The 27,192-nt window shown below is 43.3% G+C and overlaps 1 protein-coding gene across 1 annotated transcript in view; it reads right to left on the bottom strand.

Annotated features, from left to right (window-relative positions):
* The window catches only part of DBF4 (DBF4-CDC7 kinase regulatory subunit), a 179,256-nt gene that overhangs the window by 40,671 nt on the left and 111,393 nt on the right, over positions 1-27,192 (bottom strand). The window contains exon 10 of the mRNA XM_086941796.1: positions 15,668-15,799. Coding sequence (XP_086797922.1) covers positions 15,668-15,799 — 132 coding nt within the window. The remainder of the gene's footprint in view (positions 1-15,667; positions 15,800-27,192) is intronic.

Consider the following 27,192-nt stretch of genomic DNA (forward strand, 5'->3'; position numbering starts at 1 on the left):
TAAAATGGGACTTTTATAGCGCAACGGCTACTCCAAAGGAGTGTCCCGGCGCTTTGAGCTCCTGACCATGAAAAAGAGCAAGAAACATAACAATAACAGAAAAGGGGCACCCGGAGGGAAAAATTATCCAGCAAACAACCAAGTTTTCAAGTCTTTCCTAAAGACAAGCAGATTAGAGGTGTTTCGCAGAGACAACGGTAGCGAGTTCCATAGCTGAGGAGCAAGGAAGCTGAAAGACCGGCCGCCTAGCCGAGCCTTTTTAATGCGTGGTACCCGAGCCAAGGCCAAGGTTTCTGACCTGAGGGATCGTGCAGGTCGATAGAAGTCCAGCCTCCTCTGAAGATACTTGGCACCAGTGCCATGTAAGGCCTTATGGGCAAGAGTCATGGTATTAAACAGTATCCTCTTCCGCACCGGAAGCCAGTGGAGGGATACAAGAAGATTAGAGGCGCTAGTGCGACGATGAAGGCCAAAAATGGCACGCGCAGCCGCGTTCTGGGTGATCTGCAGACGTTGGAGGAGATATTCAGGCAGGCCCAGATATAGAGCATTGGCATAGTCCAATCTGGACCCTATGAGAGCCTGATATGGCCAAATTTGTATATTCCCCACCTCTACCCCATCCCCTTCGATATGTTTAGAATTGTACTGGAAACTAGGGACTGCTAGTTCCCCTGGAGTTGCCCTGCCCTAGAAAATAGCAAAATGTGTAATAACGTCTTTTTTTCATGACAAATTGTGAAAAACCTCACCTGTTTCCCAGTTTTCAGAAACGGACATAGTTAAAAAAAAAAGAAAATGTTCCGCCCAGAAAGCTATACGCTTCTGTAAACAAGACAAACTTCTGATCTTAGCAGGAGGCTGTCTGGAGAATGAGCAAGGTTTTCCCAAAGAAACAAGTCGTTGAAATGAAAAAAAAATCAAAGTAAATAGGCTAAAAGAGAAATAGGTGACACGTTTTTCAACTTCAAAATACTGAAGTATGATCTTTGAGGTAATATACTGTTAAGCCCTAAAGAAACCGCAGGCCCTAGCTTCCTCTGAGGAGGTGATTCGGAAGCCAGTGTGGAGAGTAGCTCTTCAGCAATGACGCACCCATATGAGGACAATTTCACTTTTGGCACAATAGGTATTGAAGGTTTGGCAGGTTCTACAACTCGGTCACTCACTGTAAGAGAGACGATGGGCAACTTCTCTGATCCTCAATGGCATTTCAGCACTTCCTGGTGGGGTAGCCCCTCCTCTAGTCAACCTACAGCTTCGCCTGGTGCCCAGGGCGGCCGTCTTCAACTGATTTTGATTCCAAAGAAATATAACAAGCATTTACAATGCAATGGTCTCGGCAGCATTAAAGGTAGAGCTATTGGCATTGCTCATGATTTTCTTTTTTAAATCATAAATAAATGGCATTGTCATTTACATTGCCAATAGCATCATCAAGTGCATATGCGAGACCTATTGCATTAGCACCCACACACACAGTAAGTAGTAGAGTGAGAAGTTGATAGTGAGTAGGAGAGTTATTAGTAAAGAGTATTAGAGAGCGCATCAAAGCTGTGTGAATATTAACAGCTGTGAGCCCGTGCCTGAGATGAACCATCAGAGCTGTGTGAATAATAACAGCTGTGAGCCTGTGCCTGAGGTGCATCATCAGAACTGTGTGAATAATAACTCGGCAGTAAAATCACTTAAGTGAATAGAAAGACAATTATAACAACATTGTTTTTAATCACAACGTGTATTGTAAAAAATCATTCATAAAATAAATATAATGCCCCTAAAGGATGGAAAAGGGAAGGGTAGTGTTGGGATAGAGAGGCTATGGGAATTGCAACAAGGGTCACTGAGACCTGAATACACCAGAAATAATGATGCGTTAAAACAATGGAAAAAATAACTCATCAATTGATTGAACAATCATGCCTCAAATAAAGTAGAATCACTAATGATAAATCAAGGAAGAGGCTGAACACAGGAGGTAGTGTCGACGTTTCGACCCAAGTAGATGCAGGCGTAGTGTAAACCTTGCTAGAGGGTCTTCATCAGGACAGGGGATGTGGAAAATGGGGCAATGAATCTTGAGTTGGTACGGAGGTGCAATGAGTTAAGTTCAATAACGGTAGGCTCTCAAGGGTGCGACATTGTGGCTGCGTCTGATATGTTTGTACCGGTTTGCTATAGACAGCGTCTCTCGGTGACGAATTGTCAATCGGAATAACGCGTCTTTTACTGATGCCGTGTATGGTATTAAGATGACGGAGCTTTGTGTGTTATGGAAATCTGTTGGGAGGTGAAACACCGCAAAGAGCGGGGGTTCCAATGTAGTTGCTGTAAGCGGCACACACTAATCGCCGTTGCGTTGAAAGGCAAACGGTTGTTCAGGGGTCGTAGTTTGGTCGTTACATCCAGAGAGCGAGGTCTTACACGGGATGCGATCACAGGCTTGTAATGGGATTCTGAGGAGCAATAGTCATCCAAACGACCCCTGAACAACCGGTTGCCTTTCAACACAACGGCGATTAGTGTGTGCCGCTTACAGCAACTACATCAGAACCCCCGCTCTTTGCGGTGTTTCACCTCCCAACAGATTTCCATAACACGCAAAGCTCCGTCATCTTAATACCATACACGGCATCAGTAAAAGACGCGTTATTCCGATTGACAATTCGTCACTGAGAGACGCTGTCTATAGCAAACCGGTACAATCATATCAGATGCAGCCACAATGTTGCACCCTTGAGAGCCTACTGTTTTTGAACTTAACTCATTGCACCTCCGTACCAACTCAAGATTCATTGCCGCATTTTCCACATCCCCTGTCCTGATGAAGACCCTTTAGCAAGGTTTACACTACGCCTGCATCTACTTGGGTCGAAACTTCGACACTTCCTCCTGTGTCCAGCCTCTTCCTTGATTTATCATTTGTGATTCTACTTTATTTGAGGCATGATTGTTCAATCAATTGATGCGTTATTTTTTCCATTGTGTTAACTTATCATTATTTCTGGTGTATTCAGGTCTCAGTGACCCTTGTTGCAATTCCCATACCTTCACTATCCCAACACTACCCTTCCCTTTTCCATCCTTTAGGGGCATTATATGCGATTTACTATGTATTTATTTTATGAATGATTTTTTACGATACACGTTGTGATTAAAAACAATGTTTTTATAATGGTCTTTGTATTCACTTAAGTGATTTTACTGCCGAGTTAATTGTTCGATTATCTGGGACCACTTTGTCTGTATAAACTATCCGCCCAGGTCCCAGTGACTCTTTGGGTTAACCCGTGTTCTTACAGCACGTGTGAATAATAACAGCTGTGAGCCCGTGCCTGAGGTGCATCATCAGACATGTGTGAATAATAACTGCGTCAGCCCAGTGCGTGAGGTGCATCATCAGAGTTGTGTGAATAATAACAGCTGTGAGCCCCTGCGTGAGGTGCATCATCAGAGCTGTGTGAGACTGCTGATGAGAAATTAATTCTGCAATATAAAATCAGTTGCACCACCAAAGATACACCTGCTTCACCATCAGACACAATAACAGAGAAAATCTTCACCCCATCTAGCATAAGTCGAGTTGCTGTAGGGGCGTCTTTAAATCAAATAGCAACAGGCAGACAAATATTGACGTATGCCATATACCAACCAGTACAAGACAAACTCCCAATAATACATGAACTACACTATTTGATCTCAGACAAGTCGCAATTGAAAAATCCTTAGCCCAACAGCCAGACATGGTTCCAGTAACATGCCCTCTACACCAGCTGTTACCAAAACACTTCCAATGACAAATCGATTTACACCCTTCAATTCCCAGTTACACTTAAACAATTTACCAGCAGTTTATTGAAGCAGCCAACTCATCTGATGGGCTTCTCGATGGTCCTCTCTGCCTTTGATACACTGCCTCAGCTTTCTAACATCTGATGCACGCGGACCACTAACCCTCTGTGCTGTCTCCACGCGTGTCCTTAGATCCAGGTGGCGCGCCCTGTAGTGTGTGGTGGGATGGACCTCTCTCTCTCTCTCTCCCCCTGCGACCTTTTGTATGTACCGGCATTTATATGTAAATGAACCAGCATATATAGAGCGCACAGCTACTTCCCTGAGGTAGTGTCCCGGCGCTGTACGTATACCGCTGAGGAACCCTTCGTGGTTTTCCCTGTGAGTGTCCACTCCTGGGCACCCCCAGGGTGAAACCAGGCATTCCAGCGCTTTTGGGGCCGTTGTGGAGATTAAGCAAGCTATTGCCCAGAGTCGCAGAGCGGGACCCATGATTAGAATAGGCACCGAGGCGAGAACTATCAGGTCCGAGGAAATTGAGCCCAAGACCCGCCAAGGCGGGTATTGAACCTTGGTCCCGGGCCAGACATCTGCATCAGGGTCTGCCGCTCTAACCATTTGAGCCACACTTCTCCAGTTGAGCCACACTTCTCCTGTTGAACCACACTTCTCCTGTTGAACCACACTTCTCCTGTTGAGCCACACTTCTCCTGTTGAGCCACACTTCTCCTGTTGAGCCACACTTCTCCTGTTGAGCCACACTTCTCCTGTTGAGCCACACTTCTCCTGTTGAGCCACACTTCTCCTGTTGAGCCACACTTCTCCTGTTGAGCCACACTTCTCCTGTTGAGCCACACTTCTCCAATTTGAGCCACACTTCTCCAATTTGAGCCACACTTCTCCAATTTGAGCCACACTTCTCCAATTTGAGCCACACTTCTCCAATTTGAGCCACACTTCTCCAATTTGAGCCACACTTCTCCAATTTGAGCCACACTTCTCCAATTTGAGCCACACTTCTCCAATTTGAGCCACACTTCTCCAATTTGAGCCACACTTCTCCAATTTGAGCCACACTTCTCCAGTCTCTTCCCCTATGCGGCTCCTGTCCACGGTTCTCTGATGTCCTTGTCTCAGTATACCCTCAGTGTGGGCAGCGAGGCTAGTGGAGATGTTATGACACCTGCCACAGGCGCGGCTTTCTCGAGACAAGGGTTTTCTTGGGTGTCTCCGTGGAGACCGGGTGGAGCACAAAGACAACAAGGATGTCAAGTCACAGGTTCCATGAGCTCTGAATACAAGACGACACCACGGCCTCATTCATTAAACAAGAGGACAAGGCAAAGCAAAACAGAGTGAAGATTTGGTGACAGGGCTTTATGTTGGTCTTGTAATCGGAGACACTGCGCTGTGGGGAAGCTGCATACTTCGAATAATCCTGGCTAAAACGAAACATTGTGTTATCTATACACCATGTGGCTGCTCTGTCTTTAGCTGAGAAGGTAAAAACATGGGTCACTGGCACGAAGAAAGTGTATATCAGGGAAATGCATGTGCTGAGCATAGCACGGGTGAGGACCTAGTAGACGTAAAAGTACATACATGTAAGTTACTTTACAAAACGTATGTGAAATGTCCAATAAATTAAATGGATTGATGTATTATAGTGGGACTTTCGTCTGGCATTTAGCACTATATATATATTTTTTCTCCACAAAATGTATCTTCGCATCTACTTTGAACACAATAGTATTTCGTGCACAAAAAAAAGCTCAAAATTATACGTGACGCGAACAGCTGCTTGTGTTCTGTATTATGTCCCTGTGCTCCGGCGATGGGCTTTTCTCTAAAATAAAATCTTAAATAGGGGGTGTTGCGCAATGGAGAAATCAACGATATTTCACATGGCAAGCGTGTAACACGAAATGCATATCGCCCAAAAAATTAAGCAAAATTATGCATTATGTAACATGCCAGTCCAGCATTTTGCACTTTTTTGTGCGAAATACATATTTGCATTATTTTGAATATTTAGATCCAAAAAAAGACTAGGAAAATTACCCATGACACAAACAGCTGCTTGTGTTCTGATCCTTTGTTCCTGTTCTCCTGCAATAGTTTGTTACCCGAATGAAATCTCAATTTGGGGATTTTGCTTGATGGCATGATCGCATGAGTTTTCCATAACAAGAGTGTAACACAAAATCACGGAAATTAAGCGTGATTACGGCGGGCTTAGAGCTCAGCTACTGACTACTTGAAGCTTTGCACAGCTGTTTCAACAAGCAAAGCGCTGCAAAACATTATATATAGACGCTAGTAAAATTTGCAACTTCTAACACAATGTGTACAAGGGGACTTCGATCCTCTTTTCACCAGACTTTATCATCTCTTAATTCCAGATAACATTCAATCGCTGGTGAATGTAGGACTCATGAGAAAGATTAGACATGCACTGTAGTAATCTAAAAGCTCAAACAGCGAGACTTGCCTTTTCTTCGAAGCTGTTGAGAACAGCCCTTGTGTTTTTCCTCCAGCTGCTAAAAGGGTGGTGGTGCCCAGATTGGAATGGGAACACGTGTTTTATTGGTGCCCAGCTGTCCTGTCACTTTCACATACAACAGACTCTCATGCCATTCACATATTCATATCTGTTGTATCGTAGCACATACTTTATGTTGCTGAATGTTCCTATCACAACAAAGAAAATTATAAATCTAAACAAGCTTTGGCAGGGAGCCAGCATGCGCGCGCACACAGCTGAAAAAAAAAGTAACTGGAAAGAGGAGAAATAAAAAAGAGGGCTTTCAATACTAACAGATTTTAACCCTCAGAGGAGTGACTCAAATAGACCTTTTTCATGGAAAGCTAAACCTGGCAAAATCTAGGAGTCGAAATAAGAACTAAGCTCAGACAAATCCCCCACAGCAATTTTGGGGACTGTCTAATGAACATGCTCATTGAATCCACTTCCTAACTTTCCCACGGTCTGAAGAGACCTCAGGAATCCTGGTCTAAGCTTAGGCCCTGCAGTAAGCGCCAAGTACTGTACACTTAACACAATATCTCTTACCTTGTAAGTGTTGCAATCGCATGTTAGTCACAGGTGGCTTAGGACCCAGCTTCACTTGCCATATCTAAACCTTCTTCTAAGTGATTGCCAAGCCCTAAGGAGGAACCCCCTAGATCCTAATCAACCCACCATCATTTGATTAGGCTCATCTGAGTTGAGGGAAGGCTATCCTGAATAACAGCAGACGGAGGAACATGATATTGTGCCAATAGTATCACACATCTTGTTAGCCCTGACAGCCTAAGGATATTTTTTCCCACAACTTTTTGCCTGCCTCCCTCCATTTTGCTGATATTGTGACTGTGCACTTTACCACTGCTGTCCAGGGATAAAGTGCATGAGCTCTCTCCCTTAAACATGGTGATATTGGTTCATCCTCATTTGGCATATTTAATTTACCTATACGTCCCTAGTAAAGTGGTACCCATTGTGCCCAGGGCCTGTAAATTAAATGCTAGTAGTGGGCATGCAGCGCCCATAGTGCCACTCACTTAAGTAGCCCTTTAACCATGCCTCGGGCCTGCCATTGCAGAAGTGTTTGCAGTTTACACTACCATGTCGACCTGGCAAAACAACTCATTTCCCAAATGCATACAGGAGTAGCAGTTGCACACCATTGTTTTACTCGTGGAAAACGGACAAACAATGGTGTGCAACTACTACTCCTGTATGTATTTGTGAATTAATTTCTTGCCTCACCAGCAGTATACACCCGAACCTTAAATGATGAAGACTTTCGATCTTCCACGCAAAACTTCACTGATAATGCTGCTTTAATTCAAGGATAAGGAGATAAAACCGGACTCATGGACTGTTTTTCTAACACTTATGGAGGAATATTGTGCTAATCGCATACTGCATGGACATCTAATAATTTTTGGGTCAAATGAAGATACATAAAGCATTTTGTTATTGTGAGTTGGTTTAGCGACTGCACTTTATGTCTTTTATTTTATTTAATTTTTTCATTCATTTAAACAGCATCGCTGTGTACAAATCACCAGTAGTGGGAGGTGGGAGTCCATTTTGAATAATTAGGACTGCTTTGTAAAAAAGGTTTATATGATACGTATCAAAAAATCAAGGGGGAAGGATCACTTGTCCTGCATTACCAGGGTATGCAGGTTACGTTCCGAAAAGTCCCAATTAAAAAAACCCTCATGCACGTGTAGGGTTGGTAATAAGAGCGGTATATCTTGATTCTCCGCTACTGTAGACACGTGTTTGCATAATCATTGGGTTTAGTGGTCCAGCCGGAGGTTTTACCCGTGGTTAATAACAGTAGTAAGGAAGCTGAATGGATAACGTCTTCCTTCTCCCTTCACTTTGATTTTTTGATTATATGATACGTAGTCAGTCAAGTTCACGAGGGGTAGTTGGATTTTGGATGACACGGGGTTCTTTCTGATTAAGTGACTGGATGAAGTTGCTTTGAGCAAAAGGTTAAATTGTAAGCTCAGGTGAAAGCAGTTTGTGCTTTCGGCAGAAAGGGCAGCTAGACAGAAACATGTCTTATTTACAGTTGGGAAGTACTATATTCCTAGTAACTTTTTCCTAGCTGCTGTTGCAGACACAACAGGCTCTCCCGCAAAGCAGGGTCCCTGTATTTTCCTGCTTTAGTCATCCGCCTGAACATTATCCTTTAAACACACTCCCTCCAGCTGTGTATATATATATATTATTGACCACACCAAACTTCCAATCAAAGAAGGCGCGGACTCCGTGAATCTCAATCCAAACGATTTATTACATGCTCAGTTTCTGCTCAGACGCGTTTCGGCTGCTTACTCCCGCCTTGTTCACTAACATCTGCATTGTTCAATCTTAACATATATATACATGTAAGAGTTGTCATGTGGTCAATTAGCAAACCAGTTACAGCTGGCTGTTGCTATGGTGAACATGGTTACACCCTGTGTATTAACATAGACAAGTTGGTGACTTGCACATTTAAGTTTCATGTTAGTCTTTCTTCACTTGTCATCGCTAACATACATTTTACATTCAAATTATAAAATTATAAAACCATTAGATATGTGCTCAAAATACACCTTATGAAGTACGTATAGGTTTGTTGCCATTTAACGTCACCTCTTACGATAACAATTTATTATTCTGTATAACAGAATCTGTTTACAGAAAAACAGCCCCTGGTAACAAAACATGTGCATAACATACGGGCCATGATTGGCTTGATTCTACTATGTTGGGAGTATGTGGGTCTGTAATTGGGCGCTCACACAGGAGGTGAGAGCAAAAGGACGTACTGATCGAGAAGGCCGGTGGTTTGTTTATTCTGATTCGGCCTGGTACATCGTTCGTGCAGCGTACTGATCGCCGTGAGTGTTGAGACAGTGTTTGGCTCTCTACTCATTAGTAGCTGATAAGGCCAGTGCCTGTATGGTACTGTGGTTTATGGCGGTGACCCACACTTGTATGTCATATTTGCGAGCAGCTCAATGTAGAATATTTAATCGAGCGTGTCCTCTGTTAGTTATAGAGGATATGCTGAACCCACATATACCTGCCCATCGGTTTTGTTAAGTAAAGACGTGCAGTTAATGGGTAATGGATTCAAGTGAGGTGGCGTGAGGTGGGGTGACGTTCCACATAGGAGTTTGTGCATAACCCTTGTTTACATGTGAGGTGAATATACGTGAATAAAATTTTTTGTGAACAACAGATGTTCTTAAGGGGTACTAAGGAAAGACTAGGAGGACTCACATGCTGGTTCATATGTGGACACTCAAGGCCTCATCCGCATTCAATCCTGAAGGGATTTTGGAGTTTAAGAGAATGATGTATCTCGACTCCAGGCGGCGTAAAGCGAGTTTACGATTCCCGCCTCTGACATTTCTGGGTATGCTGTCGATGACAAAGTAGGTTAGACCTGCCGCATTGCCTGCATGTATTGGGTGGATGTGCCTCGCTACTGGGTATGCTTGGTCATCGTTTGCGATCGCACGTAGGTGCTGCAGAATTCTTACGTGTACTGGGTGGATGGTGGATCCCACATATCTTTTACCACACTCACATGTGAGCACGTACACTGCAAACTCAGTTTTGCATGAGAAGAGTTCCCTGATTTTATACGGAAAACTCCTGAAAGGTACCTCCACATTGGTGGTGTTTATACTGTGGTTGCAGGCTTTGCATTTACTGCATTTTCTGAACCCTTTCTGAGATTGTAACCAGTTAGCTTGTTTCTTGAGGGCAGGGGCATTGCAGACTAACTCGCTGCACATTGATTTGGCTTTCCTAAATGACACCAGTGGTGTTTTTCCCACTGTGTGACCTATGGTTGGATCGTTGCGGATTAATGGCTAGTGCCTTCTTAAGATTTTACGAAGGTTCGTATGGTATCGGTTGAAGCCAGTTATCAACCTCGGGGGTTGCCTGTCTTGTTTGCCGCTGTTTTTTTCCGTCACACTTGGGAACAACAGTTCATGTCGGGTTTTTTTTGCTACATTTAGCTTCTGCATTATTACAAGTTCTGCTAGTATACCCCCTCTTTTGAAGTCTCGAGAACAGGTTCTGTTTAGCTTCACTCAGACCATCGGTGGTACTACAGTTACGTGTCATTCTTAGACATTCTGCGGAAGGGATTGATTGTTTAAGGGGTGCGTAAAATCACATTTCCTGCTGTGGGCTTGCAGTAGGTTCGAGTTTGTATTCTGTCATGTTGAACAAACAATTCTACATCAAGGAACTGTATTGTTACAGTGCTGGTATTACAGGTGAATTTTAAATTCAATGCATTTTCATTCAAACCTTCAGCAAATTGCATCGCACTCTCCACACTGCCCTCCCACAAAATAAAAATGTCATCAATGAATCTCTTGTAAATGATCACATTGTTGGTCATGATTTCTGGGTATAGTACCCATAGAACCTGCTCCTCCCACCAGCCCATATGCAGATTCGCATAGCTGGGGGAGAAGCAAGTTCCCATGGCTGATCCTTGAACCTGTTTGTAATGCAGTCTATCGAACATGAATGTATTGTTCGTGAGACACCACTCAGTCATTTCCAGCAGTATATTTGTATGTTCAAATAGATTTATCGGTCTTTTCCCCAGATAATGTTTGATAGCGTTTAGACCGTCTCTGTGCCTATTGCTGGTGTAGAGTGCCTGGACATCCAAAGTCATGAATAGATACTTCTCATTCCACTTGACATCATATATCTTGGTTAAGAAATCACCTGTGTCTTTTATGTAGGCAGGGAGTTTTTTTACTTCTGGTTGCAAGAAGTGATCTATAAATACACTGGTGTTCTCAAATAAACTCCTAATTGCAGATATGATAGGTCTTCCAGGTGGTATTTTGTCATTTTTGTGTATCTTGGGAATGAGATACATTTGGGCAGTTACAGGATAGTCATTTTTCAGAAACTCAAATTCTTTTTTACTCAGCAAACCTTTCCCTCGCCACTTATATAGTTCGTTATGGTATTTCTCCTGTATACCTATCACGTGTGCGGGGGTGATCCTTGTGTAACATTCTCGGTCTTGTAGTTGACTTTGTGCTTCCTTATTGTACATTTCAAGGGGCCATAGGACTATGTTGCCCCCTTTATCAGACCATCTAACAACAATGTTGGATCTTGCCTTGATTTTTGCCATTACATCATTGTATTTCCGTGTGTGGTCTTGGTTTTGAAAGTTTTGTTGTTTTGTGCTCAGTACTGACAACTCTTTCAGGTCTTTTGTCACACACTCAGAGAATAGGTCTAGCCCATCTTTAGGCATTGCTGGCATAAATACTGATTTTGGTTTGAATCCTGTTTCGATTGTTTGATAAATGTCTATGTCAGAGCTCATGGCTGCCCCACTTGGCGTAACTGCATCATTTTCATCTTCGTTTTGATTTTCTAGATCGATCATAGTTTGTAATGTTTCCAGGTGTGCCACACTGAGCATTAGGTTAGGGTCAATCGTTTTGGGAGTCTCAGAAATGTTTTGGCTTGAATTGGAGAAATATTTCTGAAGTTTTAGTTTTCTGACATATACGAACAAATCAATACGTGTTTGAGCATAATCAAAGTTAGTGTTACTGCAGAAAGTTAATCCCAGTGATAACATTTCCAGTTCTTGTGGTGACAGCTCCAGGTTAGATAAATTGATAACTGTGTTGTCATTTGTTGTGTCTATCATCGGCGTCTGTTGCATCTGTATTCTGGTTTGTTTTGTTTTTGCACCTGCTGTCCCCCATCTCCTGTTTTTTCTCCTCCTGCTTTTTGTTGTCGTTTTTCGTTCGATCGGTTCCTTCCACCCCCGTCTTCCTGGTTTGGCGGAATCCGTGGACGTAGAGTTCTGAGGCGCTGCAGTCGTAAAAAAGCCAGTTCTTGTGCTGGGGTTGGTGCTGGACCTGATGTCTCTGTGCTCTGATTGCTCTCGTTGTCAGTCTCATACTCAGAGGTGATCTCGTTTTCACTTTGATATATATATATATATATATATATATATATATATATATATATATATATATATATATATATATATATATATATATATATATATATGATTGCCACACACTCTTGCTCAACAAGTGAAAAATAGACAGCACTCCAAGTCGATGTTCACCACAGAAGATTTATTGGCAGACCCCCCTGCCCCCTCGACAGACGTGTTTCAACGTTTAGGCTTCGTCAGTGTCAACCATAACTTCGTGTAAATCACCATTATATCCCCTCCCCCCCCCTAAGCATAGAGAGAGGACTAACCTTGCCGAGAATCTCTCGGCGGCCATCTTACAATGTGCAATATTGTATTTCATAAAAAGACATTAAAAACACTCAATGAAGGGGGATTTGGTGACAGTAAAGTGCTCGTGCAATATTAAAATAGAACAACATTGTGTTACTCAACATTGTCTCAATTACATTTCATTATAGCACAAATGTGCAATTCCTTCATGTGCGAGAAAGAGGTAGGAGGTAGGCTATTAAAAAAAAATTATTCATATTTTTCTTCTTGCCATTAGCCAACTTCACGCTGTTCATTATTCCAATATATCATGTCAATATTGTGTTTATTCATGAACAGCATTGCATGTCAACATCCTCCTTCTCTTAGGTATTACATTCCCTATTGCACTTTTACATGCTCTATTTAGTTTTGCCCTGTATGGGCATATTCAACTGTAGTCTGTTCCCTCATCCCGTTGTTTCACCCTGTATGGGCCTTTAATACAGTGCAGACATCTTTGTCCCAGAAAACCGGTTGGGAGAGAGAGAAAAAAAGTATGTGTATGGAGTATGGAGTAAATATATATGTATAATCCACAGTCCTGAGGCACGAAGAGACGCACAGAAATCAGGTACGGACTACCAACGTAGACAGTGCAATGAAGTGCTTTATTCCTCAATGGGCAGCAGCATGACGCGTTTCGACCGGAAAACCCGGTCTTGATCACATGACATGATCAAAGAGACCAAGGTTTAAATACTGTAGAATGGTCCGATCAGGCCCCACCCCCTTAAAACCATAGACATAGAGAAAATACTACACCATAACATTCATAGTGCAAATAGAAGGCAAGACAAAAGGTAAACATTCAAATATGTACAGGAGAGAAAATAGAAATACACTCTCCAGTAAAACCATCATGATCAGTGTAAATAATCAATTTACAAAGTGTAAAATGATGATTAAGCCAAAATATTCAAATCTTAATATTAAGGCACTGAAACAAAACCAAGGAGGTTCGAGGCTAATACAGGGCAAGTTCCCTGTTGTTAATACCAATTTGTCTTAATCCTAATACATCAATTCTCTATTGAGGCTAGTCATAGGGGAAAGAAAAGAACCAATAGCAATCCATATTAAAATCATATTAGATTGTAGAAAGCAAAAATACATATGTAAAACATATGGTAAATATAGCAGACACTAAACGAGATAAAGTGCAAAGTGCTAAAAAAGTGCATAGAGTGAATAAAACGGAAAATAATATATTTCACTGTTATTCAACACACAATTAGCAGCATAAAGATATAATAAAGTGCAAAATTGCTGTATATATATATATTAAGCATAACCGAATGGCACAGAATGAAAATTTCAGAGTACAAATACTCTGATGCATCGAACGGAAGGAACCAACAGATCGCTCAAATACTTCAAAGAATTCGAAAATTTCAATAATTACTATTCTCAGAAAAATATTCAAGTAAAATTCTAACTCACAATCAAGATGAAGTCCACCTGATTCCTATACCCTATACTCAGCACGCCTAAAACCGGTAAAACCGTAAAAACAGTAAAACCAGTAAAAAACACGGTTAAGAACAAAGCATAAAAGAATAAGTAATAGAGAAGATCAATTCATTTAGGCTCAGAAGAGGTAAAATCCAGAGGAGAAGGACTAAAAGGGGACAAGCATGTCACCTTAAAAGCTACAAAACAATCAACACCTCATAGATATAATAAAATTATATCTAAAAAGGTTATAAAGAGTGTTATAAAAAGTGATGTAAATCTTCCCCCATGTTAAGACAGTTCGGAATTTTAGTATTAAGAAGTACAATATAATGGCTCTTTAATGGACTTAATTTCCTTTCTCTATCACCACCTCTTTTGGAGAAAGGAACTGCCTCAATAACAAAATATCTCAAATCATTGAGATTATTATTGTGAACTAGTTTAAAATGACGGGCCACAGGATAGTTGGAGTCGGAATTACATATTTACACTCCACATAATAGCACGCAGCTCCACATAATTACACTGCACACTCTACTCAATACAACATAAATGCACTATGCCACATAACAGAAATCCACATAAATGCACTCCACATTATTACAAATAATTTGAATAAGCATTTCACTCAATGCCACACAAGTTGAACCCCACACACAAAACCCAATTCCACAACACACACCCCAAATTTACACATCATGCCATAACTAATAATTCCAAAACAACCCACACAATTCCACACCAAACCACAAACATCCACTACACTACAGTCCAAACAAAAACTCACAGGTAAGAGACATTATCATTTACAACGCCAAAATATCGAACGCTCGCAAATGTGAGACCTATTGTATTGCAAATGCTTGTTCACTTTTGCCAGGCCTATCCCGCACATAATGGGATTACCTTATTACATTCTATAGCGTAATTTCCAATTAGGAAGAGATAAAATAAGGTACTTGGTGTTAACAAAATTAGCTTCCTGTAATTTTTGATGAAAATACTTAATGCTGGTTTAGTAAGTTGGGGCAAAGCAGTTAGCAATAAAAAAAAGATTGTTGCATGTAAATTGTTCGGTTAACCTTGTTATCAATCACAGCTTTGTAATGTGGTGTCACGGATTACTGCCTTTCTTCCGCGTCACACGATCTTCCTTACTATACATATTTATTATTAGCTACCAAAGGTGTGTGTTAACAGTAGGAAGGAATATAAAGAGGAAGTCAGAGACCAGGGATAACTGGGTGGTACATTGTAAATATGTGATACATAAAAAAGAGAAGAAGTTCAACACTGGATAAGGAGGACAGGATGCAATACAGGGGAGGGTATACCAAAAAGGGCACAAAATATTTATTTCGATCACACATGTAATCTGTGGAAGTAAATAATGCAATCTTATTGTAAGCAACAATTATGTGGCCTAATTTTAGGATGTACAGCTGGAACAGAAAAAAGTATAGTCACAAGTATATTATATAATAAACTGTGGCCTGGTAAAACTGGACTGTCATAGAATTTCAATTGAGTTTTACTATGTTGATTGGCTTCAAAATCGTAAAAAGTTAAAGCATTTAAAAAGTCACAGTTCAACATACCTCAAAGTAGCCTGGGCTTGCTTTTGTGCAGTACAAATCTTTTTTTCCACATCAAAGGGACTACATGTCTTTTCAACTGAATAATTAACAACTGGAAAGCTGGACAGTTGCAAATAAAATGGCCTATAGTGTCTATATTGAGAAAAGAAACACAAATACAAAAAAATCAATTATATGTCACAAACCTTCCGAGGCTCAAAGTTAGCATCATATTCATTCTAAAATCACACTAAATTATAGACTAGTGTGCTCCGTACTGAGATTTCATAATATAAATTAGAATTAAAGATTCAAGGCATCTTAGGCAAAAAAAAAAAAAATGATTGCATGTGGGAAACCTTAGGTGAAAAAACTAAATTGTAACTTTGCATAGCACAGCTGTGTGACAAGGGAGGAAGTCAGTGGGTTAATGGAACAAGCTTACTTACACCTCACTCTGACTTTCAGTTTTCACCAGTTTATTTTCCTTTTTTAAAAAGCTTTTATTGCTTTACTCGTATTAATTCTTTACAACATAATCTATCCACTGGATCTCCTTTAGCTACAGATCAGCAAGAGCTGTATTTAAAGCATTTATATTTATGTTATTGGGTGTTGTATCATTTGTCCAATCAATCAAAAGACCTTACTTCTCCAAGACCCATCTCTTCTTTTTTACTATTATATATATTGAGGCTTAGTTCACTTACTGAAAAATATCCACAATATTTAATTATTCCTTCTCTACTATCTGTAGCAATTTGGCGACTTTGCTTGAATTTCCATGGACAAATCTGCTTGCGTACAAGCAACATCCCCATTCTCTCATTTGAGGGTATCCTGTAACCCAATATGCCAAGGGATTTATGGATAGTGTAAATCTGAGTGGAAAGAGATGGCACCTCAACCTAGCTTTCCTCTTTAGTTTGAAGAGCGGTGAGAGGACCCCATTCATTCTTGCTGCTGCCGTGGTTTGATTATATAAGTGTTTAACTTAATCTTGGAATTCAGGTCATAATCTTTAGTGCTCAAGTACCAGAAAGAGAAAATCCCACTCAACAGAATCAAATGCTTTTTTTCAGGACCCAGGGATTGGACGCACAGGGGTTCATCTATCACGTCTGCCCCCTGTGCAAAGATTCAGCCCTGTGGAGTGCCTGGAGAAAAAAACCTGACTGGTCGGGAGGGGACACAGCTGTGATAACCCTAAGGAATCTGTTTGCTAGTGCATTTGCCAGCACCTTGGTCTTGTTGTTGAGCAGGGAAATGGGACAATAGGAGGAAAAGTCAGACTTTTTTTTTTCATTCTAGGGTATGACCATTAACAATGGTTTGCTGAAGCTTTGCCAGGAGTTTCCCCTCCCTTCTTGCCTTTAAAAGCATGTTATGCTTGAATTCCCCCAAATGAGTAAAGAGGTGTTTGAAAAATGCAGCCAGGATTAGTTTTAGAACTGGATTTCTGAAATCTTTATATCTTTCTCTAATCTAGCTCTCAACTCAGTTGTTAAACTTGGAACACGCACTTCTACAAGAATATCCCTTACCAGCTAGCCCCTGTATAGTTTCTCCTAATATTCAGCCAAGGGCCTTCGCAATGCACTCATCAGTGGAGAACTCCCACCAGACATTGTTAAGTTCCTTTCCTAACTTCCATTTCCTTAACCAGGCTGGCAGCTTTATTTCAAGCTTCATAGAACTGCCTCAGCACAGAGCGGAAATGGGTCTTTGATGAAGCATTAGCTCATATTGGTACTTTGTGCTTGAGGCAAAAGCCTGATCTCTAGCTGCATTACACCTCATGCCTCCAACTTGCCAAACTGTATTATGTTGCCTCCACTGCTGGATAGTCTTCAGGCTTGTTCTACTTTTACGGCACAGATTGTATTTAATTTACAAATTTCAGTTTTATACTCAGATCTTGCTGTCATATGTTAAGTGAGAGTATTCACATCTTGGCTGCCAAAGTCATAGGTAAAGACCCACCCTTTAATGAACATCAATGAGTTAGCAAAGAAGATGGTCTGTAGCTTCAACAGAGAAGATTGTCAGGGACCTGGAATGTGGATGCTGCTTGTTTCAAGGTGGTAATTTTTGCTCAAGCTTAATCCTCTTTCTATTTGCAAATGTTGTTACTATCTGGTAAGAAAAAGTAAGTAAGCAAACATTTTCTAGAGCGCGTGAAACCGAAGTGTCTTGGTGCGCTCAGAACCTCAAAACAACTTATTTAGAAAAAGAGACAAAGAACCAGGTCTTTCACAACTCCTAAAGAGAGTTAGACTAGGTTGAGATCTTAAGGATAGAGGTAGAGAGTTCCAAAGTTTGCTGGCTAAGAATGAGAAACTACTGCCACCCCAGCTGGCCTTCTTTATTTTTGGGATGACTACAAATTTCGAAAGAGAAGATCACAATCCTTGCAGAGGGGAGAACTACTTGAAAGTTTTTTTAAGGTAAAGGGGCAAGTGGCAGAGAGCCTTAAACTGGACAGTCTCAGCTACTGGCAGTCAATTTAATTCCTGGGTCTTCTTTGTGATAGAACATAATTTGGGCACCTTAAAGTGAAGCTGTGCCACTGCATTTTGTAATTATTGGAGCTTAACTGAAGTTGGTTGTTTATCCCTAAACACAGGGTATTAAAATGATCTAGAAAAGGTCAGTGCTACCACAACCAATTTTGCAGCTCAAGAGAAATAAAAGGAAATACTTCTAAAAATTCTTCATCAAATAGAAACAAGAGGATGTTATGCAATTCATCACTTCTGAAAACAGATCAAAAGAGCATTCCTAACGCTTAGAGTGAAGAATCCTCTCACGATTATAAATGGGGATAGTGGAAATGGTGAATTTGCAGATGCTTAGTGACAAGTGCGCTTATTCTTTCATGCATAGTATAGCTCTCAAGAGGCCAATGATCAATTTGAGTGTTAATTAAAATGTAGATCTGTGGCTGGCTCTTGAAACCATGTGTGTGTGCATCAAAAATGTTTCTGATGCCAGGTTCCAAACATCCATTTAACAGGTTGACTACACTATTAAATGACATATAGGTGACAAAAAGTGTACACAGAGCCTCCTTATGATGAATGCAATTATCATGAGTAAGTGGCACAATTGTCATGGAAAGTGCCAACCGATGTTAAAATACCATATGTAAGCCCCGTAGGGCCACTCGTCATAATATTCGGCGGGCGCAGGCGGCGGTTGACGCCATGGGCGCTCGGGATGAGCAGGCGGCACTCCTACTGGCGGATATGGACAGGGCCTTTGACTCTGTGAGCTGGGCATACCTGTTTACCCTGTTGACCCGCCTTAACCTAGGCCCGGTGTTCTTGTCGTACCTGCGCTTGCTCTACACTAACGTCACGGCCTCGGTCCGAGTGGCCGGGGCCACCTCCAGGCGCTTTCGCATTGGTCGGGGCACTCGGCAGGGTTGCCCTCTATCCCCGTACCTGTTCGCCCTTGCTATGGAGCCCCTGGCGTCCCGGGTGCGGGCAGATGCCCAGCTGCGTGGATTTGTCTGGAACGACGACCTGGTGGATAGGATTGCGCTGTATGCGGACGATGTCCTCTTCTTTCTCACCGACCTACAACGCTCGGGTCCCCGGGTTCTGGAGGTCATGCGCGTCTTTGGCGAGATCTCTGGTCTTCGACTCAACCTTCATAAATCGACCCTGTGGGTGCTGGGTGGCGGAGTTGTGACTGACCCCTGGGCTGAGGGACTGCGGGTGGCAACGGATGGTCTGAAGTATCTGGGCATCTTCCTATCGGAGTCGTGCGTCGTGGCTTGGGCTCGTGGCGTCCTGCCAGTGTGGGAGCGGGTTTCAGGCTGATGTCAAGACTTGGTCCAGGATGCCGCTTACCATCTTTGGGAGATCGGCCATCTTTAAGATGGTGGCGCTTCCGCGTCTCCTGTATCAACTTCAGAATTTCCCGTACCCTATCGGCCCACAGTGGTTTCGTCAAGTTAACTCTGTGCTGGGTCGATTCCTATGGGCTGGCGGTGCGGCCAGGGTGGCGTTGAAGACATGCTTCTTGTCTACGTATTGTGGTGGCCTGGCCACCTCGGACCTCCTCTCCTACTACCAGGCTTCCCAACTACTTATTCTTAATGAATGGTGGTACAGCGATAGGGGGGATCCGGCGTATGCCTTGGAACGGTCGCTCATGGGTGATCATACACTCCACACCATTCTGTATTCAGCTCGCCTGCGCCGTGTGTTGCCGTCGGTTACCAGAGTGGTCTTTGCTGTGTGGAGGCAGGCCCTGTGCCGCATGGGCTGGTGGGGCAAGTTAACGGCCGAGACGCCGCTTTGGCACAATGGTTTGCTCCCGGAGCTGGCGGCCCTGACCGGTTTTGAGGGCTGGGAAGCCATAGGTATTACGCTACTGGGCCAGGTCATGTCCGGCACCACCCTTAAATCATTTGAGGACCTCCGTACAGAGTTCCAAATGCCTCAGTCCCAGTTCTTTCGTTACTTGCAGCTGCGCCATGCCCTCACCCCGAGCATCGCCAGCCTAGACTCCCTACCGGAATTCAGCCCGGTTGAGGCGAAAGTGTTTATGGGGGACCTGGGGGACAGAAAGGTTTCCCGGATATACCAGACGTTGGTCATTCATTGCTCCTCTACCCTACACTCTCTTCGGGCGACATGGGAGGTGGACATTGGCCCTCTCGATGAGGACGATTGGAGGGAGGCGCTAGAATCCCCACGTGGAACCGCCATCGCTGTCCGGCTCCGACTCATCCAATTTAAATACTTGCATCGCGCCTACTATACTCGTGAACGGCTGTGGAGAGCTGGGTTGATTGCATCCCCGGAATGCTTGCGCTGTGGGGCGGTGCCTGGGTCCCTGATACATACTGTGTGGTTGGTTGGCTGGGTTCTGGAGGGGTGTGTGGAGTTGTCTGTCCGAGGTCCTGGGCTGGGACCTTCCCCGTACACATCGGCTGGGATTATTGCACATCATGGAGGGGATTGGGGGGAACATATATAAGCGCCATTTGTTGCTCTTGGGGCTTGTCGTGGCCAAGCGGGATCTGGCCCGGGCGTGGAAAGCGGTGAGGCCCCCCCCCCCCCCCCCTGCGTGGAAAGCTGGGCTGGATTATTTCATGGGCCTGGAAAGGCCGATCTTTGAGGCGAGGGGCTGCCCGCGCAAACACTACAAAATTTGGAAGCGATGGGCCGACTACCGGGGTCTGTCCCTGGATCCCCCAGCGGAGCGAGAGGAGGACATTTGACTGCAGTGACATTGTTGGCCCGAAGCAGTGACGCTCCAGTTGCGCTGCACCTACACATTTTATTCTATTGCTATATGTACTCGTGTGGTTGGTGGGGGTGGAGTTTTGGGGCTGGGGGGGTCGGGGTTGAGGGGTAGGGTGGGCTAGAGGGGGTTTTTCATACTGAGCCTATTCTTAAGACCTGTTTAAACATTTGCTGCCTATGTGATCTACTGTACCGATATTGTCGTGTTGATCTTCGGTCTTGGGGATGCCACGCTTTTTATTGCTCATTTGCTCAATAAAATTGGTTGTGAAAAAAAAAATACCATATGTAATGTTTATACAAGGTTTGTGCACATCCTGGAGACAATGTCTCACATAGGATTTGAGATGGTGCTTTGGCTGCATGCAGCGCAAGTTCGTCAGGGTCTGGCCTGTACCCAAACTGCTGTGGGTAGTCAACCTCCACTGTAAGTGCCTAAAGCTGTGATTTGCTGTAGGGAATAGCCTCCGGCTTGGTCTACACAGATCCTGCCACAGAGGAGTGTGGGATGCTCCTTTGGTCAAACCAACTTTGACCCCAATCCCAGTTGTACACAGCCTTCTGAGGTATCCAAACGAAGGGGAGTGATGCGGGTGGCATTAAGAGGGTGAAGATATGAAGGTGTGAAAGTTTCAAGTACTACCCCCAGAACAAAATGCCGAAAATAACATGCTTCATAAGTCAAAGCATAACTGCAGGGGTTGCCATTTAAAGTAATGTATTTGTCTGCTATTGAGTGAATAAATCACATATCTTTGCCAAACAGCACTTAAAAATCAAAATAAAAAACAAAGGAGAGAAAAGGCATAGGGCAGAGAGAAAAATACGAAAGGGAGAGGAGCGAAAGGCCTTGCGCAACTTAAAGCAAGGGCAGCTGGGGGTAGGGTGCAGGGACTGGCCGCTAGCCTAGGACGGCAGCCAAAGGCCATGTACAGGGGTGTTATTGGATCCACTGGAGTGTTGAGCACAGTGCCTAGCCATAAGCCAAGCCCTGTGGCCATTCTCAGCTGCGCACACCAGAAGAACAAGCACAGTGAGGTTTGCCACCAACGGTATTGGGCATTGCTGTAGTTCAGTCGGCTGGTGACGAGGGCTTGTGTCATGGTGCGTCTCGTGTTTAGTGGTAGCCACTTGAAGATCTTAAATAGCACGCGCAGAATGAGGAAGCAGACTGTCAGGAACTCTATTATTGATTTGGAAGAGAAGCAATAAAACTCAAAGGAATGTCAAATTAATAAAAATGCAGAAATACCCGCATTGGAAAAGGATTCCGCCATCATATACAAAAGCGTTAAGGAAGTGTTTGCAGACTTTTCACACTCTTACTGGCAATGGCTCTTGGATTGAAGTTGAGCGGTCTAGTCTTTTGGGCATGTGCAGATCTGCAATATCACAGTCTGCAATATGCATGCTCAAGAGAAGTTCTGTGCACTTCAACTGTCATTTGAGAGAGACCGGTAGTGTCTCTCCTTCGTGCTTTCACCCAAAGAAAATTTAGCTTATAAAAGAAAAGCTTCCCATTTTCGGCGCAAGTGCTATGCACGACTTTTCCAAGATAATTCCTGATTACTGTTGACATTGTCAATTGATAAGTTGTTAATCAAATACAAAGAATTAACAACTTGTTCCTCCATTGCAGACTTTAAAATAGACTAATAGATATTTATAAGAGCAGGACTATCTCTGCTGAGGAGTGGATATTTTAAAGAAAGTTTGGGTAGTGTCCCGTTTTCTGCTCGTGTTCCTAACGGCAACTCACACTACCCTCCTGATGAATAAGCCCAAGTCTTAAGGTAGCCTCTTTTCTGCACGTGCTCAGAATTGCAAGTCCTTGATGATGTGGGTAACAAAAAGTTTTGGCTAAGACAATTCTCTTCCTATTACGATTGGCAATCTAAAGCAAACTTTTGAGAAGACAAGTTAAGAAAGAACAAGGTGCCTAATGAAAAAGAAGAGAGAAACCAAGTAAGATAGATATATATATATATATATATATATATATATATATATATATATATATATATATATATATACATATACTCAGAAGAAAAAGATGTAAATAGAGATTTTCTCAACTATTGAATATTCTAAATATGAAGAATTCTGAGTCTCTGCAAGTTAGCAAAAAAGAAAAGATATTTAGGCCACATGTATCAACATATTTCCCCATAGAAACAGAATTAGCAAAACCATTTGATACATCTGGCCAATAAGCACAAGTTACTACTTGTGTAACGATATATCTGTAAGAGACATTAGTTAGGGATAGATTCCTAAACTTAGAATATCGCGCTTCGTGAGCCACCACTGCAATTGTCGTGCAGTGCCCTCTGAGATCTGGACATGATCGGACAGGTTGCCCTGATGCTGTGCCCACTGGAACTTCAGGTCCCACTGCAGAGCCTGCATATGCCATCTGGCATGTTGCACTAGCAGGATGCAGGAGACCATCAGACCAAGGAGCCGGAGGGTCATCCTGACAAACCCGGGATAGAGGCGGAAAGATGGGAATCATAGCCTGAATATCCCGGACTCGCTGCTCGGGAGGATGAACACAAAACCGCGTCGAATCCAGAACCGCTCCGGTGAAGGTGAGCTTTTGAGAGGGACTCAGGTGCAACTTCAGCATGTTGATGGAGAACCCCAGCAAATGCAGGAGATCGGTAGTAGTCTGGAGTTGGGAAACGACTGCCTGGGCGAGCTCGCCTTCAACAGCCAGTTGTCCAGATAGGGGAAAACTGAAACCCCTGATTTTTGCAGGTGAGCTGCGACCACTGCCATCACTTTCGTAAACACCCGAGGGGCACTGGTTAGGCCAAAGGGGACCATGGCAAACTGAAAATGTGCCTGGCCTAGCGTGAACCGCAGGTAAGGCCGGTAGGATGGGGATTTGACAATATGCATCCTAGAAGTCCAACGCTACCATTCAGTCTTCAGGGTCGAGGGCAGGCAAGACCTGAGCTAGAGTCAACATCTTGAACTTCTCCTTCTGGAGGAAACAATTGACGTTCCTGAGGTCCAAGACCCATGCATCCCTACGTGGCACCACAAGTCAAAGCCTCAAAAAGAAGTAGAGACAAAACTCCCCAAAAAGTTAGTCAAAAAAGTGACTAGGGTACGTGCTCTAACCGGATCTGCGCTTGCTGGCGTGGAAAAAGAAAGAACTGACGTCAGTGCGACTGGGTGGCGCCTACGTAGTCTCAGTGACGTCATCTCGGCGCATACGACGCCAGCAAGGACGCGGAGCCGCACAACGCCACCTTCCAACGGACAAGGGTACTGCGGACAAAAAACTTTCCGGATCCGGTCAGACATCTGGGGATATTCTAAGTTAAGGAATCTATCACTAACGTGTCTCTGTCAGATAGCATGAACTCTCTCCTGAGTCATCAAATTCTTCCTTTAAAAGAAAGACAATTGAGTTCCTTATTTCAAGTGTTACTTCGAAGTAGACACTATTTATAAGAGAGAGGAATTAGCACTACGAATCTTTAGTAAAGAGCCTTTGAGGAATGTTTAGAATATAACCTATATTTAGTTATTGTTAACAAATAAATCCAATGTGTTTGTAAAAGTTTATTTCTTAAATACAGTTACATTGTAGGGTGCAATCAGATTTAAAAAAAAATAATAATCACAGAAAAGCAGAATAGGAATCGAGAAAAGCGATTCACTACAAGGAAATCTCTCTGGTCTTTACACTTCCCCTTTCCTTCCACGCTGTTGCCATATGCTGTCATGTGTAAAAGTTGTGGGTATGCTCATTGGTGGAGGGGCATTGGGCTTTGCGTCAGCCCCTGTGGAAGTTTTGTGCTGGCATCTTCTGACACAGGCGGAGGAGACAAAGCTGATGTGATATTTCATGGTGATCCTGTTGTCCACGATGATTCCGAGATTCTGGTGTGGTTGGAGGATGTAGGTCCAGGTCCTAGATCTGATGGCCACAAGGAGTCGTTCCATGTGTTGCTGCTGTTGCCAAAGGTTAGTACTTCCGTCTTATCTGTGTTCAGCTGCAGGCAGTTGTTCTTCATTCAGTCAGCGACGTTTGTCATGCAAATGTGGAAAGTGGTTGTGGTGGTGGCGGGATCGTCAGTGAGTGAGAGGATGAGTTGAGGGTCGTCTGTGTAGAAAATGATGGCGATGTTGACCAGCGAGGTCATATATGAGCTGAAGAGCGTGGGGCTAATGGATGAGCCCTGTACGACTCCGCAGGTGATCTCCTTGGGTTCATAGGAGAAAGGTGGGAGGTGGGATCCTCTGGGTTCCTCCGGTGAGGCTGGAGGTGATCCACCGGAGTGCATCCCCTTTCATGCCAGTTTGGTGGAGTCTTGCGATCGGTGTGTGAAGGGATACAGTGTCAAAGGCTGGCAAGAAGTTTGGGTTTCATCGGTGGCTGCTATCAGAGTGGTTTCGGTACTGTGATCGCTGCTGCAGCCGGAGTGGGAGGCGTTGAGAAGCTGGTTCTGCTCCAGGTGTGTCATGAGTTAATTATCAATAATATTTACCAGTACCTTCACTGGGAAAGGGAGCAGGGAGATTGGTCAGCAGTTTTTGAGTTTGTTGGGGTTGGTGGATGTTTTTTCGAGTAGTGGTTTGAAAAGGTGTGTTTCCAGGAGAGGAATGTTGTAGTGCTGATAGAGGTGGCGAGATCCTGGCCTACCTTTGGTTTCCAAGGTTGAAGATGTGGTTCGGGCATGGATCTGTGGGAGTTTCTGAGTGGATAGATTTCATGTTGGAAGTGGGGTCCTTGGTCGAGAGGATGTTCCAGGTGGACAGGGTGTGGTTTGTGTTGGTTACGGTGGAGGCGTACCTATCAAGGAAGTCCATAGGTATGGATTGGGGTTATAACTTTCTGTATATGGATGCGATCTTGTCATGGAAAAAGTTAGAGAGGTTGTCGCAAAGCTTCTGTGAGGGTGTGGTGTTGTTTGCGCTGGCAGCCAGGTTGGAGAATTCCTTAATGTTGTCAAAAAGTTCCTTGGTGTTGTTGCTACTGGTTGCAATGCGTGCAGCAAGGGCTGTCTTCTTTGTTGCGCTCAGACAGCGGTGGTAGAGGTTTGAGGGAGGTCTTGAAGGCTGGCCTGTCTGGGTGTCATTGCTGGTGTGCCATTTCCTCTCCAATCGTTTGTGTTCTCGTTTTGCTGTTTGGAGTTTTTGGGTTTAACAGCTGACCTTTTTGGAGGGTATACTCTGGATGTTGCTCTTGATGGGAACGATACTGTCAGCGCAATTGGTGATCCAAGTGTTGAAGTTTTCCAATCCCGGTTGGAGGGGGTAGCAGGGTTAGAGGTGTAGGAAAGTGGCCAGTTGCATATAAGTGTGCATCACCATTCACTGCATAATTGAAATGGCATTTGAAATATGTATTGCACGTATGTTGTACTGATTGCAGTGCAGGCTCTCTCTGTGCAGACCTAGCTTAGTGATTTGTGGAGTAGGTAGGCTAAGCACATATTTACAGAGGGCAAGTAGATTTCTGTAAACATTTGTCAGTTGGCCAATAGAAGTTTGAAAAATTTCCACACCCTGCGGCCTGCATTACGTAGGTCGTGGCGGGAGCTGGAAGAATGGTAAGCAGGAAAACCCAATTGAGAAAACCCAATCAGCAGCGTTGTCACTAGATCAGTCTGGAACAAGAAGAAACTGGAGGCAACAGGCAAGTTATGTGTCCAACTTTTTGAGTTTACTCCTGTTTTTCAGAATTAATTTCTTCTGGCGCTAAGACTGCTAATCAGTGCCAAAGTGTTTGTGGTCACTCCCTAAAAAAGGTAAAAGTAGCCTTTCAAATGATTGCCACATTTAAATTTACTTATAAGTCCCTAGTAAATGGTACTACAAGTACCCTGGGACTGCAGCACTCATTGTGCTTCCCGCTAAAGTAGACTTTTATAACATGTCTCAGGCCTGCCATTGCAGACTGTGTGTGAAGTTTTAAACTGTCATTTCCACCTGGTAAAATAAATCTTTTGTAAATGTAGGCGGTAGAATGGGCATTGTTACAACACAGATGATGCTATTCGAACAATCAAGGATTTCATCTTTGAGATACCTAATTTCTGCTTGTTTCACTGTTATTTTGTATGGAAGGACATATTCTATTTATAGCCGTTTGGCACATCAATAGGCTTTTCTGGAGCCCCAAGCTATGGGAAACATCTTCATGGCTACATTTGAGAACCAAATCATCTTTGACTGCAAACCCTGGCAGGAAAACCTAGTCACCTACTTGAGATACATTGGTGACATTTTCCAAATATGGAAGGGTCAAGGAATACTATTGAGACA

This window comes from Lissotriton vulgaris, chromosome 10 (assembly GCF_964263255.1).
Source record: "Lissotriton vulgaris chromosome 10, aLisVul1.2, whole genome shotgun sequence".
In the NCBI taxonomy this organism is placed as follows: Eukaryota; Metazoa; Chordata; class Amphibia; order Caudata; family Salamandridae; genus Lissotriton; species Lissotriton vulgaris.